This window comes from Vanessa cardui, chromosome 21 (genome assembly GCF_905220365.1).
Source record: "Vanessa cardui chromosome 21, ilVanCard2.1, whole genome shotgun sequence".
NCBI classification, from domain to species: Eukaryota; Metazoa; Arthropoda; class Insecta; order Lepidoptera; family Nymphalidae; genus Vanessa; species Vanessa cardui.
Genome location: NC_061143.1, coordinates 5,377,258 through 5,396,965, shown reverse-complemented (window position 1 = coordinate 5,396,965; position 19,708 = coordinate 5,377,258). Strand labels below are relative to the sequence as shown.

At 33.7% G+C, this 19,708-nt stretch overlaps 1 protein-coding gene and 1 non-coding gene across 3 annotated transcripts in view; one reads left to right on the top strand and one right to left on the bottom strand.

Annotated features, from left to right (window-relative positions):
- Positions 1–5,884, top strand: part of LOC124538719 (DE-cadherin) — a 178,015-nt gene extending 172,131 nt beyond the window's left edge. For both annotated transcript variants that reach the window (XM_047115873.1, XM_047115874.1), the window contains 6 exons: positions 1,196–1,420; positions 1,868–1,998; positions 2,460–2,595; positions 3,134–3,334; positions 4,022–4,174; positions 4,703–5,884. In XM_047115873.1, coding sequence (XP_046971829.1) covers positions 1,196–1,420; positions 1,868–1,998; positions 2,460–2,595; positions 3,134–3,334; positions 4,022–4,174; positions 4,703–4,827 — 971 coding nt within the window. In that variant the 3' untranslated portion in view covers positions 4,828–5,884. The remainder of the gene's footprint in view (positions 1–1,195; positions 1,421–1,867; positions 1,999–2,459; positions 2,596–3,133; positions 3,335–4,021; positions 4,175–4,702) is intronic.
- Positions 5,885–18,755: 12,871 nt separating this feature from the next.
- Positions 18,756–18,827, bottom strand: Trnaa-cgc. The gene has a single exon. It is a non-coding gene; the product is annotated as a tRNA-Ala (tRNA).
- Between the last annotated feature and the right edge of the window lie 881 nt (positions 18,828–19,708).

Sequence of the window (19,708 nt, the reverse complement as noted above, 5' to 3'; positions counted from 1 at the left end):
TTTCAAGTATTTCACAGCTTCAAGTCTATTTTGACATAATTGTTACAAATAAGAAATATACTTTTTTTTTTTAAATTAAATTTATACTACACTTATGCATCATGTTGTTTAAAATAGTAATATATATTATGAAAGTGTATAAAACGAAATAGTTTGAAATGTCTTTAATTTAAATCATTAAAGTAAGAAGTCCATATAAGATTAGACATAAATGCAAAACGTTGAAAGGCATGGTAGGTAAGCATGGTAATTGAAGACGAAGCTGATGTGGAAAGTAGGGGTTAGATCGTCTATTTTCAAGAATTTTTTAGGCACGGTGCCAGAGATTGCCAATAATTCTAAATTATTCTTTACAATTACTTTTTTACAGTCAATTTTACTTACCAACATAATATATTACAAGATTATCACAATTGTACGACGTAGGTTTTTGTTACTACTGATCCTCAGTCTTTTGGAAATTCAATACAAAACCAATACAACCGAAATAAATGTCAAACAATAAATGTGCTTCTCACATAACAGTTTCTTTTCGACGCTGCCAGACTCGATGGATATCAGATAGAGCGTATTATGTGCTAATAATGAGCTGTTTTACAAAATTTCGTCGCTTGAGCCAAAACATTAAAGCCTGCGTTATAATCCTTGAGCTTTAGCCAACGTTGTTGACGCTAAGGTTATTTGCACATTAACAGTGCGGCTCCATAATAGCCTTACAAGTTCTTAGAAATGTATAATAGTGTTAATTAAATTAGAATAATAGTTAATTTAGCAAATTTGCAAGAATATTAAGCGTGTTGTACAGCAAATATTTTTAATAGCTTGACCCTGTAATATATGAAGCTGTATCTAAAGAACGGATTTATTGTTCCAAAATAAAACGTTATTATAATATTTAAAAAACGTGCAAAATACTATTTAGCCTAAATGTCATCTCTAGATTTATGTAATATATGCATATATATTAAAATTAAAAATGTTAAAGTAACTCTGTCTGTCTTTTGTCTTGTCTTGCACGACTAAATCGTTGAACCGAATTTGATGAAATTTGATATGAAGCAAACTTGAACTCCAAGAATGGACATAGGCTTTTACATACCTTTTTCCCTAACACATGACAACCAACACCCCAAAACGCGACCGAAGCCTCGGGCGACTAATGTTTTAATACCTCATAATATATTTTTTGTTGCAGACTTTATGTCCTTGGAGTTGGTAGACGGTTTCCCAGTTCTTCTGGTGAATTATGGATCAGGAACGACGCGCCTCAACAACAGTGTTGTGCACGTCGCTGACGGCAAACCCCATCTAATCGAAATCGTCCTCATGAGAAGTTCCATAGAAATGTTCGTAGATAGATGCAAGCTATCGACGTGTATGAGTCTCGCAGCGCCGACGGGACCGAGGGAAATACTCAACGGTAAGTTATGTTTGATCATATTATTAAATTCTTCGAAAAATTCACATTCAACGTCAACAAATATCTCAGTTAGCTTGTTTTTCGTCTCGCTGCATTCAATGGCCGTACATAAATCAAGAGGTGTTTGGTGACAAGCACTTCGGTGGATATTTTATCTCGATCTCGATATTCAGGGATGAAAATATTTGTGGTTTAACGCTGACGCTTACGCTAACTTTTAACTTATGACAATTTTATGATAAATTTATTTTCTCGAATTGACAAATTCTCCTTTTATTCTTGACCGCGATTTTTTTGTAAAAACAAAAATGGTTTTGTTCGAATGAATTTGTTAAAAATTCCATCGAACCCATTACAGAAGACTTCTTCGTCCTAATATAAAAAGCTGATTTGAAGATTAAATGTGTATCAGTAGAACGAGTAATTAATATTATAATTTGTTTACAGTTAATGGCCCGCTCCAGGTCGGCGGGGCTAGCGTGGATTTGCAAAGTCTAGCACGGGCGTTCGGATGGCGGCACGTACCTACAAACCAGCACTTTTTGGGTTGCATCAGCAATTTTACATATAACGATTTTGTAAGTTTACCGCTTTTAATAATCGCCGTACATAAAATAAGAAATATTTAAGATATTAGTTTATAATAAGAATTTTAAAAGTTAAAATCTGTTTTGGATTTAATTCTTCTAATCAGATCTCATTCGTCATTTACTTGGTGGTAGGGCTTTGTGCAAACTCGTCTAAGTAGTTACCACCCCCTCATCAGATATTCTACCACCAAACAACAGTACTCAGTATTGTTGTGTTCCGGTTCAGGCACAAGGGACATACCATCTTAGTTCCGTAGGTTGGTGGCGTATTGGCCATGTAAAGAATGGTTAATATTTCTAACAGTGCCACTGTGTAGGCTATGGGTGGTGGTGACCACTTACCATCACTTGGCCCATATGCTCGTCCGCAAACCTATACCATAAAAAATGCCAATTAGTTGAACATTTTATTATAACGAAGATTTAAGTAAGTATGTTGTTGTTCCTAGATGTACAACTTGGGCAGGCCGTCCGTAGAACGCAATGCCGACCCCGGCTGTCAGAAGAGCGTGTTCACTGCCGTTACATTTGGCATCGACACCAACTTCCTCGTCGCTATTTTAGTGTGCATCGCCATCTTGATAAGTAAGTCAATTGTCAACTTTAAGATTAGTATTACAATTTTTTTTAATTGCTGATATTATAATTATCTGTGATACTGGTTTTGAGGACTTATAATTTATATTAAGTTTATTTTTGCAACTATGCTTACGAATTTTTAGGGAGTAATTGTTAAAATAATAATGTGCATGCTTTTTATATATGTCAAATCTATGATGACATATTCCCAAGGTTGGTTGGCATTGGCGATATAAGGCATGTTGAATTTCTCACGGCGTCAATGAAATGGTCACCACTTTCCATACGGAAAGTGGTGACCATTTCACTACATATTTGTTGGCCAAAATCGCCTTGTTATAAAAAGCAGGAAGATGTTAGCAAGCAATGTTAAACATACGACTCAATGAATATTGTTTTAAAAAGGCTGTTAAACTTTTCGGTTTCATATATTATGTAAGTTGGCACTGCCGATTTGTAAAACATGATTCCATGACTAGGAAAACGAAGATTTTACGTCAAAGTAAAATAAAGAGAGAGTTCTAATACAAAATGTTCCTTCCAGTTCTCCTCTTAGCCGTAGTCGTCCACCGCAAGCGAGCGGACGCTTGGGCGGAGAAGGAACTGGACGACATCAGGGAGAACATAATCGCGTACGAGGACGAGGGCGGCGGCGAGGGCGACGCGGGATACGACTTGCACGTACTGCGCCAGATGTACGACGGGCCGCCGCCCGACACCGACGCCACATTCATGCACGCTCCAGGTAACATTGCCAACTTTTGTACGATTATTCGTACAGGCCAGAACTGTACGATTACTGCTGAGAGCTGAAATGGTCCTGTGATTGATTAAACGATGATTACGAGTTTTAACCAGGCAAGCACCACTATTATATATATATATGTGTGCCTAATTTATGTTTATAATCTCGTGCTCGGCGGTGAAGGAAAACATCGTGAAGAAATCTGCATATGTCTAATTTCATCTAAATTCTGCCACATGTGCATTCCACCAACTCGCATTGGAACAGCGTAGTGGAATATGTTCCAAACCCTCTCCTTAATGGAGGAGGAGGCCTTATCCCAGCAGTGGGAAATTTACAGGCTATTACTTTACTTTTTTATTTTACTCTATATGTCAAGGGCAGTGTGTGTTAACGAACATCCGACTTAAGGGCTTAGGAGGGAAGAGATTAGAGAGGTTTAGTTGTTGCTTATTTCTCAGCAAAGGCGAAATAATTAAAAGGTTTACTCTACTAATTGGTTCATTATAAGTTATTTGTCTTATAAGATAAAAAAAAATTAAAACTTTTTATAGGAACGTTTAAATAAGGCAGTAAGTTTAAAACACTACATATTTTCAAAGAATTTCGAGCTTGCTTTTTATCTCAGCAAACAAATAATCGACGAATGTAATAGGAATATTTTAATCATGTGATGTTTTTACATAGTGGTCGGAGCAGCACCAGACATCTCTGGTTTCCTGGACGACAAGAAGTCGGTCCTTGACCGGGATCCAGATATCAATCCGTACGACGACGTGCGACATTACGCGTACGAGGGAGACGGCGATACTAGTGGATCTCTTTCATCGCTAGCTAGCTGTAAGTTGATTCTATTCGAATGTAATTTATCATTATTATTTAAGGTACTTTACAGCGTCGTAGTCATAGTAGTAGTATTTTTATATAAGGCCTCAAGTACAGGGTTCAAACCCCAGGTAGTGGGGATTTTTCTGGGTTTTTCAATCGAAAAATCCTTAATTTGGAAAACACGTAAAACCATTGGTCCTGAGCCAGAAATCTCCGGAAGTGTTGGATTTTCTGTCACATAGGATTATCAGTGTGTTTCCGCATACATTTGTGTACAGGTGGAGGAAACCTGTATGTGACAAATTTCATAGAAATTCTGCAACATGTGTATTCCACCAACCCGCATTGGAACAGCGTGGTGGAATAAGTTCCAAACCTTCTCCTCAAACGGAGAGAGGCCTTTAGCCCAGCTGTGGGAATTTACAGGCCGTTGTTGTTGTATACATAAATTGTTCAGGACTACATTACCATCATCACCAAGGCACCTAGAATCGACCAAGTCTTGTAAAATGGACGATAAGAAATGTTTGTCTCGCGCAGGTACCGACGACGAAGATCTCAAATTCAACTACCTGTCGACGTTCGGGCCACGGTTCCGCAAGCTGGCGGACATGTACGGCGACTCGGACGACGAGCGCGCGCCGCACGAGGAGTCGTGGTGCTAGCGCCGCGCGACCGCCGACCTTACGCCGCCGGCACAAGGGCGACTTTGCCGCGACAGCTTGGCCCGCCCAAGTGAGACCAAGCTCCGAGATGCCTTATTTCTATTTCGTGTATCGAGTGAATGTTGCATCGCGAACCCACCGGACTTTTAAAACTTCGAGCCTGTGATAATTACGCGATGGTTTGTCGGACTTTTTTTCTTTATCGTTGCGTTTTGTGGGCTTGTGTCCGCTCGCATTGCCAAATCGTTTGGGAATACATTATGCTATTGTATATCATTGTATCGACGGTATTATTATTCTTTTGTTTTTTTTTTTTTTTTATTGAGACATTATGCTTCCGTTGCTCTTGGATTTGTTCTTATTTTCGGATTTGGTAGTTGGAGGGCAGTAGCCGGCTTTAATACAGACATATTCTCTTCGTTAGTAAATGTTGATGAGAGGACGCGAGTGATTTAGAATTGCGATACTGTTCTTGAGTATGTGTGTTTATCCAAAAGTGTAATTTGTAAATTATATGTAATTACATATTGGAAAGAATTAAAATGTTAATGTTGTAAGAAATGACTGATTTGTAACATTATTTGGGCATCGTTGTAGATACGCCTAAATTATTTCTTGTATGTAATTTTATATATATTAAGCGTAAGATCGAACTATGTATGATTTTGTAACTTAAGGCTAGTTCACACTATATGTACCTAATATAGTTGTTTTTTTTTTATCATTATTTTTGTATGATTGTAAATTATTGTGACGAAACGCATTATACTAATTTCTTTAGTATTATTATTGGCAGCATTTATGAGAGTTAAAACTAGAGTTTTTAATGTATTTTTTTAAAGTTAAGTGCCATCATGTTGATAATGTAATTTTAAGTTTGCGTATCCAAACGATCCTCTGAGTTCTAGTCACTTTGGCTTGAATCTTTAAGAAAAAAAAGTCCAAGAATTAAAGAAACTTACAGTCGCTAAAGTGAATAGACGATCTTCAATCACGCCCCGAAATCGTAATATCTTTTCGATTCGTATTATCGTTAAGTAATATTAAGTTTTTTTTTGTATTTACTCATACATACAAAAATTGTTATTTATATATAAAGCTCATTTTGTAAAGCGTCCATTTCTAAAAAACGTAGTTTAAATAAAGAACGAAAAAAAAAGAACACTCGTTTTTATAGTTAAATTAGTTCTTTAAATATTCAAATACATAATATCTTAAGAGAATTTAATTTACCGTTTACAGGAAGGTAATCTATCTAATTTAAGGCAGAAAAACCGTTATTTTGCATAGCTATTTTTTCATGTTCGAATTTTAAAATATATATATATTAATTTCGTCGCGAGTTCCGTATAAACTAGGCCTAAATGTAAATATGTAAATTATATACAATTACATAATTTACAATTAATCTTATGTAATATTTTTAAGTAACTTTTATATGCTAAACTAATACAAGGTGTCTTATTATTATGCATATCAACGAATCGTAAGGAATACTTCGTTTTATTTCATCTGTCTAACGTAAAATACTGATGTTATATTATTACATAATATAATCGTATGATATATCAATAAACATCGCGTCTTGCCTTCAAGTAATTTTGTAAAGGATCACAGATTAAAAAGTATACTGGAAGTTTGGGATTAATTTATTATTATATAAAGTCATTTGATAAGGGTTTGTATGTATCAATTTTTTTTCTCAATACAGGTTTTATATTTCCGATAAATGTTTGATTAAATTTCTAAAAGACCAAGATCGTACACCCTGTATAAAATGGTTACGCAATTTTAGAACGTATTGAATTAATAACAGACTTTCTTGGGTATTTTTACTTTAAAAAAAGACAGTTTTTTTAATATACTTTTAACCAATGATGTTTTATCTCGAGAGATCTTTTACAGTTATTGTCGATATTACTATTGATTTTTAAGTGTACTTTAATCTGAAACAAGATTTATAGTGACGTCATTCGTGATTAAAGTTGAATTAACAACAAAATTAATATTCATAAAAATATTCGCAAATATCTGCAGAAAAAAATGTGTGAAAAATTACAGAAAAATGACATAAACCCGAATGGGAGGATTTCATTTAACAATATTTGAAATAATAAATTGATCTTATTTGTAATTTATAATTTTAATTACAAATATTAAACTACTAAAAAAATAAAAAAATCAGACGTGATTTTTCGGATCACTTTTATGATACATTTAAAACCGTTTTATTATTATTTAGAGAGAAAATCTCTATCATAAATAAAAATATGAGTCGTATTACGAACAGACTTTTTTTTTGCTCTGGTCTGACTGGTCTAGAGATAAAATATCATTATTTTCAACATCACATATCACGGCACACGTTACACATTAAAACTTTCTTATTTCAAACGTCAATCATTCATTTGTTTTTTAAATAAAGTATCACCTACACGTAAGTACCTATATTCGTAATTCAACTAGCGCTGTAAAGTGATATGTCCAAAGTTATCCCATGAGATCTAGGCCGAGACTTATGTAGAGAAACACCATCAATCTTTTTGATTTATTACTCTGTGTATGAAACCCTTGTGTAGGTATTACATTATATAAGTATAGTTAGTTTAATTTTAGATTCGTAATCTAGGACCCATGAGCTTAAACGGTTTTACCCTGCAAAAGTTACGTCGGTAATATTGTAGCCAGTGATTTCACATGTATTTTTGTATGAAACATAACTTGGTTTATAGTCTGTTGATTTCAAATCACGGCGGAAATTTCTCAATGAAAGAAAATTTAGACACTTGTAATTTACGTTCTAAAACAGATAAGAAATTAAAAAAAAAATCAAGTTGCAATCGTAAAGGCGAGTCGAATCCCTAACGTATCCAAGATATCGGCACGCTAAATAAATACTCGTTATTTAAACAAATATTTAAATAAAGAATCCGTCGATTTCGATAAAGAATTTCACATCGTCAATACAACATACACGAAAGCTTATTAAAACTATACATGTCATAAGACCTTTTCAAATTAACACAAACCACGGCCTAACATCGAAAATTTAAGAGCAAATACCTATCATATAACATAATGATGACAAGAGGGGTAAAGATAGTATACCGTAAATTTACATATTCCATTCGACATAATATAGCAAAGCTAGTTACTATATTATGCACAAGATATATTAGTCAAGACCGTTTGAACAATACTCAATGTTTTTATTTATAAAAATCAACATATATCTACTCCTCTGACATCCAAAAAGGCATTTATCACAATTATTTCGTCCAATTACGAAATGTCGACGTCGAATTTGTTTATTCATCTTCACTGCTCCAGTCAACAGAATTGACTATAGTTGTTTATTGATCGAAAACTTAAATGAGTATGAAGTTACGTTTGAGCTTAACTCAGAGTAAAAGAGATGGCAAGAGTATTGCCATCCCTTTTTGATTTTTTAAGTAATTATTTCAACTCGACCACGAAACTTTAATATGATTTATTAAATCAAAATCGTCTGATTAATTTGAACAAATCAACGACACTTATTATTCTATTAACATTTTGACGAACAACAGCTGTGTGGAAATAACAGGTTAAAATAGAAATGTCATTAATTAATTTAAAAAGAAATATTTCATAGTAAATATTTTCGTTTATGTATATGTATAATATTTTTGCTTAATTTCATTTTTGTACCCGATATTTTGCGTACAAATAGTTTAAGATTAGACTTAATTATACAAGAGTTTCATTAAAGCGTTCAATGTAAGGTTATTTAAGAAATTCTAATTCCTACATTCCAGTTAATGAGAATTTTATAATATAACTGTTGATGTACTTTATTGATAGTGTTATTGGATCAATTATTCGTACTTAGAATTTGTTGGTGGACATTTTATCTAAAAAATAATCGAAATGATCACCTTCAAATGTAACACACTGCCATTATAAAACTTATGGTTAAAAATACCGTTTCAAATATTTATAACGATATTATAGTTTTTTTTTTCTCAAAATTTCGTTTTTTTTTTTTAAAGAATGAATAGACGAAGATGAAATTTTGAATGTTATTAGATATTAAGCAAAGTACCTACGTGTGTTTGTAATTTAATAAGTAATCTATGGCGTTGTGTGTTGTTCTGTTGTCTATGAAACATATACCTAACTGAAATGTCGCATTAATTTGTGTATAATTATTGACGATTTTGACATGGTCCATTTTCCTTCTAATCACACTTAGGTTAATTGTTGCGTTACATCGAAGTACTTATATAAACAATTTACAATACTGTTCGTATTTCGAGTTATTTTATCCTTTGTAATTTAAATGAATGTATTTTTTTATGATTTTTTGTAAAGTTTTTCTTTTGAAATTCAGAGTTGTGTGATTAAAAGTAATATGGATGTAGTGTATATTCAAACATTTAACAATTTGTGTAAGCTAAGAGTATTTATGTAAGAGCGGGACAAGTATATTTAAGCGGTCTAAAGATAGACAAAGAAAGAGGAGTCCGACTGAAAGATTGTCATATTAATTATGTAAGTAGGACATAAGGACGTATAATTTTTAAATTGTTTATATAGATAAAAATATTCAATTCATTTAAATAAAGTGATGAAATTGATTTTTGATTTTTTTTAAACCTTTCCAAAAAGTTTTTGTTTTTGCACAAGAATAAGTTAATATATATATATAAATAGTTAAACTATATACAATATTATGGACTAAGTCTAAGACAAATATTACTTACGAGGCATGCGTTATCTAACGTACAGAGTTACTGATCATTTTACGACATCAAAGCTCAATCAATTTTTTTTCGACACAGATTTCAAACCCCATACCCTCTAGATCTACGACTACATCCTGACAACTCGACCATAGAGGCAGACAAATACAAAACGGTATAAAATATCGTCAGGCAAAAGCTACATATCTTCAACACACGCTGTTCCAGCTGATATATACGACTCATATTCCTCACAACACGTGCAGGTTTTTTCGACGTTGTTAAAAATAAAGCTTTTGTAAATCCGGAAGCACTGACGTATCACCTACGTTTGAAACAACGTATAACCTTTCAATTTGGATCCATGTACTGTGTGCTTCTCGGCACGTGACCGGGACTTGAAAAAGTCACATAGTGATTGTCGATTTTGTTTGTGGAAAGACAAAATCAATCGAAATGACACGTGTATCTGATTTGACACGTGATCCATTTTAATTGGCTATTTGTAATTAATTTATTTAGACAAAATCGAGGTTTGTAATCGTATTGATACAATCCAAATTTGTTTTATCTACATATTGACATCAAGATTAAAACATATAGTAATAAACCTGTAATTTTCCCACTGGCCTAAGGCCTCCTCTCCCTTCAAAGAGGTTTGCTACTATTCCATTACGCTGTTCTAATGAGGGGTGGTGCATTCATATGTGATAGAATTTCATTGAAATTTCTAGGTTTGAAACAGTAATAATCGTTTACACAGGAGCGCATATAAAAAAGTGATTGCTACCAAAGTTTTTTTTATATAGGAATAGGTTGGCGGACGAGGATTTGGGCCACCTGATAGTAAGTGGTCACCATCACCCATAGACAATGACGCTGTAAGAAGTAAGTAGAGTAACTGATAAGTGGGTGGTACCTACCCACACGGGCTTGCAGAAAGCCCTACGGAATAACATAATAATATTGAAACAACAAAGTAACTGCTATCTGAATTTTATGTGTTTGTACACTTCATGTTTTAAAATATAAATCTACATATATTTGTTGGATATTGATCAAATATGTTGTAAGTCTACGTCTTCAGATGACATAGCGTTTTGCCAATTTGAATGTATTTTGAAACCGTCGCAAATTATCACAAACCAATTTATTTTAACATTGAGTGTTGAAACGCTGACCAGTTCCTAGGCAGATAGTGTCTTGGTTTAAGTTTAATAATCAACTGAACCGAAAACACGCCGACCATTCACCACCCACAATTTGCAAAGCGGCATCTAAACACATTTGTATTTTGCTTCGGGTTATTAAATATAGTGTCCATTCTAAACTCGATGGAACTTCTACAGTTCTGAACGTGTATATTCCATTGAACACATCTTAGAGAGCTGAACCGTTTTTTATGACTTTGGAAGGTCCCTAGATGAATTAGACTGTTACTGTAGTGGTGTTTCAGTTCCAATTTTTTTCAACAAAATAAAATAAGTTACGTTCTCATTAATCATTTTCACCCGAACGAATTAAGAACCAGCTAGTAAGTATGAAATCCCTGTCAAGTTAATTCGTTTCCTCTGTAGATCTAATAGTTTGATTACGTAACGTCTTTAAAAGGCACGCCACAACTATGTAGGTAAAAAGGCTCAGTAAACAAACAACTGAAATTAGAGTGAAGTAGTTAATGCTTTTTCAAACTTAGCTTGTTTCAAACTGCGGCACAAACGACCCGTAAATTCGAAACAATTACGTAATTAATTGATTTTTCGTCTTTAATACCTTCGTGCCTTCAAATAAGATTGAATACGATTTTGCATCGGGGGACCAAGAACCAACCCGCATTGGAACAGCGTGCTGCAATATGTTCCAAACGTTCTCCTCAAAGAGAGAGAGGCCTTAGCCCAGCAGTGGGAAACTTACAGGCTGTTATTGTTGTTGATATTTTTGCACATCATCACATATCAATTTTGATAGATTTGTTTATAAGATTTTTCCTCGACATTTGTGTATGAGTTGTCAATAATTCTAAAGCCAATAGGATTATATTGTTCAAATTCTAAATTTAAATAGCCCAATAATCGAAACGAAACTCTTTAACCAACTTTAATTATTCAACTACATTAAAAAATGTTAGAGCTCATTAAACTCGTTAGCCTTAGAAACCATTACGATTTCACAATTAATTTTGCATTATAGTAATTTATTGAAGAAGCATTTACGGTGATCACCATGCGCGTGGCTCCCCTCTATACTTTGCACCGGGTGGTACTCCTCCAATAATTTCTATTCTGAGGATTACATAATATTAAATAAGCTCTAATAGTCATCGAAAATGGAGAAACGGCCTTAGTCTATTCTAGTAAGAATTATACCGATTGGCCTAATCGAACCAAGATTTGGCTCAAGTTATTAAATGCGATGTAGTAAAGTAGGTAATTATAGAAACAAGGCAATAAATAATTATACTAAAAACATTTAATTAATACGTAAGTATTCAGAACGTCTAACAAATCACTTAAAATGACCAATAAATTAGCAATTTACGAAAAAACAGGAAAAGATCCTTGTCTTCACTAATTTCATAAAAACCTAACAAAATCTTATATTCCTTAATGACGACCGAGAAATTATATTATGGCGTAATTAAAAAATAGTTTTTGATTCCATTTAATTAATTACAATAAAATAAAAAATATGACTATTATTGTAAATGTATTTTTTTCTTCACCATTACATACGTATACTAAAACGCAATTATATAAAATTGCAAATAATTTATGACCCATATAATGTTATTAAAATAGCCGAACATATTTCTCTTGCTTTTTTTTCGCATGAGTAGGTAAACGAGAAAGATACATGCGCGCGCCTCATAAATAAATACTCCTAATTTTTTCATAATGACTCAAAAGATTTAAAACTTCAATAAAATTAAAAAAGCATGTATGTATGTTCCTTCGAAGTATTTGTTCCATTCATTCACCACTGAGCATTTAATGAATTGTAATACATTCGATTATATTTAAATTTATTTAAAAAGGAGGTTTTATATAATTTTAGTTAAACAAATATGGTGTACATTTGGACAGCCATCAAAACTGTGTGCAAAATGTCAGTTATTAATTACGGGATATTTACCATGTTTTTTTTACTACGTTTTGACCGGTGTTTGCGCAGCAAACGTACGAGAAAGGAGGTAGTCCGATATGGACACTTTTTTTATGGTATAGGTTGGCGGACTAGCATATGGGCCACCTGATGCCAAGTGGTCACCACCACCCATAGACAATGACGCTGTAAGAAATATTAACTATTCCTTACATCGTCAATGTGCCACCAACCTTGGGAACCAAGACGTTATGTCCCTTGTGTCTGTAGTTACACTGGCTCACTCACCCTTCAAACCGGAACACAACAATACTGTGTACTGTTATTTGGCGGTAGAATAAGTGATGAGTGGGTGGTACCTATCCAGGCGGGCTTGCACAAAGCCCTACCACCAAGTAAATCTTCTATACACTTCACATAAATTTAGTAAAAAGAGTTTATTTTAATATTACAAACAGACACTCCAATTTGATTATATGTATAGATTAAATGAGGTCCTGTTAACCAGCATAATCTATAGAGACCGTCGACGGGACTAGCCAAGTATACTGTACGTGCGTGTATCTATACAGGTGCAGTGTGGTCTGTGTTATTTGAGTCCATCGAGGCGTAAGCTGACGTGACCGGGGCGAAATTAAACTAAATATCCTATTGAATAAGACCAAGGCCTTTTCCCAGTGGTTAGAACGCGTGCATCTTAACCGATGATTGCGGGTTCAACCCCAGGCAAGCACTACTATATATATGCGCTTAATTTGTGTTTATAATTCATCTCTTGTTAGGATTTTTGTTTATCTTTGTGTATAATATCGGTGGCGCATTGTCGATATACTTCTTATAGCTCATATGCAATGGTCATCACCATTAACTTACTTTAGTAACTACTAACTATCAAGTATCCCACTTGATCCGTCTGTCTACATTATAAAAAAACCTTATTGTGTTACTATGCTACTCCAATACGGTATGACAAACATGACTCAGATATTCATCCAACACATGCAATGTTGTCCTTAACCGCAGAGCACGAAATGAACGATAAACACAAATTAAGTGGCACTTGAACTGGTTTGAACCGGTAATATCCAACCAGAACCAGTAAGTTAAGATCCCACTGTACCTTACCATGTTAAAATAACACACTTACATCATACTAAAAGTTTAGCGATGCCCATAACGAAATAACGAACTTTCCTATTTGGGTTTCCGAAATCCTAAAAACAATAAAAGCCAGCGCAATTCAGGATTACCGGTGCTGAGCTGGAAATATATGGAATCAAAAACAAATTACTTGTAGGTTATATTATAGGGTTTTATCGCACTGCATTTAATATTGGAAAACAGTTAAATTCGACCAGCTACTGAAGCCAGATGACGAATTTAACTATGTTTTAATTATTCTCGAATGTTCTGTTAGAGTTTCTAGCGTTCTCTAGAAACTTTCCGCATTGTATGAAGATTCGAAATTGACTACAATGTGTTTTGTAGTATTATGTTTATAGTCGTATATAATTGATTAAAATTACTGTATTTGACTTTTGGCAAAAGCATTGCATATTCTGTATAATAATCTGGATGAACTGTCCAGACTTTTATACGCTAATATTTGAATCTGGTCGTTCGATTTATAAAATTATTTTTGTTTCAAATAGTTCGTTAATGCTCCATTTGTCTAACTTTGCGGATAAGGTATGCGAGTTTATACCACTACGCTGTTTAAATAAGGGTTGGTGACACATGAAATTAAAGGTGCATGTAGGTTTCTGTAGAATGTTTTTTTTACCACCGAGCATGGGATGAATTAAAAACCCCAAATTAAGAATATGAAAATTTAGCGGCGCCTGTTTGGATTTGAAACCGCAATCACCAAGAGATCTCGGCTCAGAGAAGGTTACATAAGTCACGATATGACCCGGGGCAGAGCAATTCGTAGGCATTAACAGAGCTATATATATTAGGCACGTTTTATATGTGTCGTAAAGTAAAAAGTACCAGTTTTCTCCCATTTTTTTAAGAAAAGTTTTGGAATCATTCACCCAGCTACACTCAGGCGAGTTGAAAAAATACACTAAGTCAGAGTGTCATGGACATCTTCAGTTTGCTCAAGATGTTTTCCTATACCGCTGAGATCGGTATAACTGAAACACCTGGGCGATTGCAAACACGCAATCTTCGGGTAAAATTCGCTCGTGTTCTTACCCCTGGATCATCTGGGTTCTTTAACCTAGCAAGTAATAAAACGCTAGTACACTATCAATTTTTGGAATTCTCTTATAAAATCCAAAGCATATTTCAATATTTTATCGTAAAATCTGATAAACTACACAGTATGGGCATTTTGCTTCACAAGGCTCATCGTGCATAAATGAAAATTACTCAATCGCTTAGCGATTCGAAGCTCGATTTCAGGCAATGATGTGTAAAAACTGGCGCACTTGAGCAAGGGGGATTTGAGCTGGCGACCCGCCAATACATTTTCTGTGAAATAGGTAAATGGATTCTTGCCACGCAGCCGCTTGCTGACAATACGGAAGCCAAGTTTTGTTTTACTTGTTTATGGACGTTTAAAGCTGATGCATTTGGAGATTTATAATTTGAGGGACCCGACTTACCTCATGTGGTTATTTGGGATACAGTTCTCTCAATAATCTTTAGAATCAACCGATATAATTCCTCTAGATATAATAGAAATACAGGAACATCAAAATCATTTATACGTTTTTTCAAATGCCATGACTGAAAAAAGGTTTAATGTGGCATGTACTGTAGAAAAATCCAAAAAAATGATTATTCTACCAAAGGATTAAATTAACGACATATAAAATCAGAAACAGTACATTAATTTAAAACAAAAAAAAAATTATATCTATTATTTTCACATTGCGTATGTGAAACTTGGACGATCATCGTCTTACTACTTAAAACGTATAAATAATAATTAAACTTTAGCCCCGTAGATGCAGATGTCCATGTAAATATGCTTAAACGGAAGCTGAAGGAGACAAGTTAGACAAATCGCACGTGCATAATACTACTATATCTATAGCAATTTTTCTCTCAAAATTCTATTGACGACATTCAAAAATATTTTTTACGACATCATTATTATCACCATTGATTGTTCAAGATCTCTAATGAGATCATATTAATCTAATGACAGTGTGCTTTATTTTTTATATTCTCTTATGCATTATTTCTCATTACTTTATTAATTGGAAAAGGCTGCAGACTGACAGACCTATTTAGCCATTAGCCATTTGACCTTGGACACTAAGAACTAGCGCGCACTGGTAACTTTTGTCACGGTGACTGTTTCGTCACTCTTGTCAAGACCGGGAATATGTCTGTACATATGCAGACACAATTGTCACGTCGTAAGGTGCGCGCACCTCAATACATATTCATGGACTCGACAAGAGTTACGAAACATTCACCGTGACAAAAGTTACCAGTGCGTGCTAGTTCTAAGATGTTAAGACTTAAAATTTTGAGATTGACATCTCATTCCATTGTAAATTATCTCTAAATAAGACTATGAATATTTGATTTTAAGACGATCAACAGATCTCTAATCTTAGACATATGTAAAGCATATTATTTTTTCGCTCTGGAAAAAATAATCTGTCTATAATTGCTGCATTTTTTTATACATTCGGCAGACTAGAACAAGGTATGCGCACTATTATCTGATTATAAAAATCATTCAAAAAAAGTTTTAAATGAAATGCGCAATAACTTTAATTTCACTGACACGATAAAAACATTCCGTTGAATACATATTGAAAAGTATTTTCCATAAATCTAACTTTACAATTGAAAAACCCTTACAAACAAAAGGTGGATAATTAAAAAAAACTAATGTTTTGCATGAAATGTTTTTTTCATCAAACCATATGTGATTATGTGTAATTTATTCAAAACATTTGAATTGAACGAAAAAAAGTTGTGCAAGTCGTTTGCGTGTTATGAACCTTAATTGTGATTAATAAAGCGGCACCTCGAAGAATTGCTTCGGAGAAATGGCGTATTTCTAGAAAATTAGATGCGATTGTTCCAACCGGTACAATACAGGCAATATTGGAACGGCAATTTATAGCATGTGAATGGAAAATAAAGAAAGTAAATCGTTGATGACTTTGGAATTCATGTTTTTAATCATACAGTATTTTCTTCGTAATTATTAGTTGGCTTCACGTGAACGCGCCGACGTGTAAGGCCAAGTTCAGAAGATTGGCAAGTACACAGTGTATACATGACTTATACGAAACGTTTTTCACTACCTTGTAAAAAATATTCTCTGGTAAATGATGATACCTGATGGTCTCTTCTGACTTTTGATATTGGTGCTATAAGATTAGCTATTCCTTACATCACAACGACCTTAGGACGTTGCGACCTGAGAGGTGCTCTGGTGCCTGTAGTTACACAGAACCCTTAAATTTAGATACTAAGTGTTGCTGTTTGTGGGAAACAAATTGGCTAGTTTTACGTAGGTGCTAACTAGGCTCGGTTTCCACGTATAGAAAATAATTTCAAGTGAATATTTAATATGAAAGAAAATAAAAATTATAGACTTAAAAACAATATTTAAACAACTTACTTTAGAATTAAAAATCTATAACCAATATTAGGTAATAGTCGTTATTTTTAACGGTAATCTGACGCGCGCAGCTTAATGTTGAAGACTCTGGTACTATGCTAGAAATGTTTGAAGGCTCACAAAAGTGTATGACAATAAAGAAAAATAACACTACGTATTTATCGACTGTGCTTTGCTTGCTAGCTGTGCTGGCGACTTCGCATTTAAATTTAACAAAAAGTATTTTCAGTTCATAGATTTTACTATAACTTATTAATTATGTATTAGGCTGCTTTTGTCATATTAAGTCGTTTTTGGGAGACACTCGACGCGACGGCTGAATGGTGGCTGCTCGCAATGACAGTATTTGGACATTGCAGCCTGACTATCATTATTTTATACATAATTCTGAAATAAATAAATACGAAACAACATCACATACATTACTCTGATCCCAATGTAAGTAGCTAAAGCACTTGTGTTATGGAAAATCAGAAGTAACGACGGTACCACAAACACCCAGACCCAAGACAACATAGGAAACTAATGATAAACTACATCGACTCAGCCGGGAATCGAACCCAGGAACTCGGAGTGGCGTACCCATGAAAACCGGTTTGCACACCACTCGACCACGGAGGTCGTCTAAAATTAGACTGAGTTATTTATTATATCAGCTATCTGTCCATCAAAGTCCTGTCAAAATCGGTAGAGCCGATTCAGAAATTAGTCGTTACAAATAGACGGTTAGATAAACAAACAAAAATTGTAAAAAATGTATTTTGGTATATGTACCATGTTTACATGCATATCTATTTATTAAAAAGCCCTTATTTTGATATTACAAACAGACACTCCAATTTTATTATAAGTATGTATAAATATAATAATAGAAGTCTAATATTGTATTACATTTTTTTATCAATGGTTAATAAATTAACAACACAAATCCAGTTGAAGAACTAGGTTTAATTTTTACAATTTCAAAATGAAATATTAAAATACACTTAAGTAGCTCATCTAAAATTATTTTCAAAGCTAAATCTATGTGAAATTTATACTCTTCAACTTTTTTTTACATTAAATGTATTACTTTTAAGTTTGCAGTAACATTGTCTAAAATGTAATATGTAAATGTGAGTTACATATTCTTAATTTATAACTCATGTTTATTTTTATATTCCGTCTTATTTTTATGATACGAGACTTTCTAGGTAATAATTTAATGTAATTAATAGTTGGATTACTATGAAATAAGTTTTATACACGTGTATTTGAACTTGGCTAAACTTTATATTATTATCGGGTAACATAATAACATTAGAAGTGGTTGTAATATGTTGAGATTGTTTATGATTTAATTAATCACTTGAATACTTTCATGACAAAATTCACCCTATTTTGCACGCAATTTAATGCACATTACATAAAATGATATACGTAAAATAACTAATGGAAATAAATGCATATGTATTTAATTATAAACAATGAAATTTATGGTGGCAAAAAATGTTGTAATAATTTGGAGGTGCTGGGATTTGAACCCAGGACTTTCAGCATGCGAAGCAGACACTCTACCACTGAGTTACACCCCCTCTGGCAAATTTCTTCTAAAAAACAAACATGAATCTTGAAAATTATTTGTTACTGTTTTTGTTTCCTTATTGTTATACAAATATGCGGTATATTTTAGTAAAGAATGTATTTAATATTTTACATATGTTTTTAATTTATTCATACACATATTATTTATACATGAACAGAAGATTGATCCGTATACTAATATCGTTATATTTTAATTATATACTTTACGACTAACCCGCGTCGTCCACAGCTTTACATTTGACGATCCTCGGCTATGACACTTACTATGTCCATTACACATAATCTTCGGCAATCATTTTCTGACTACCCACCATTATGAAAAGACAATTTTTTGTAATTTAATTACTGTGAAAGTTATTATGACCTGTTATGCATTGCATTTTCCAATAAGAATGAAACTACTATAGCATTATAAATAAACATGAACTATTACAGCTAATGGCATGTGTATTGCCAAGTAACATATTGACGTCATCTTATACCGTTGCCCATTTACATACAGTGCCACCAAAAAGCGCACGGAAAGCTAAGTACACATCAAAGGATTACGAAACAGAGAAAATCGCAACAGTAATACGCATTGTATGCGCTCCGCTTTACAAACCCACTCAAACGTAGTTCGTAGTTCGAGTCACTCGTAGTTAGGTCGAGCAAAACATTTTAACGAGCAATACAAGTCGATACCAGGATTAACAATCCGCGTGCACGCTCCCCCGGAGACCAACAGGTCCTCGTTTGCTACTAGGGCTTGTCATTCCAGCTGTTGACCAAATGAGTGTCATTAATATTTAGTATCGACTTTACGACACTGTAATAAGCGTCAAAATTGTTAACGATTGTGTACTAACTTTTTTTCGTGCATATCACACTG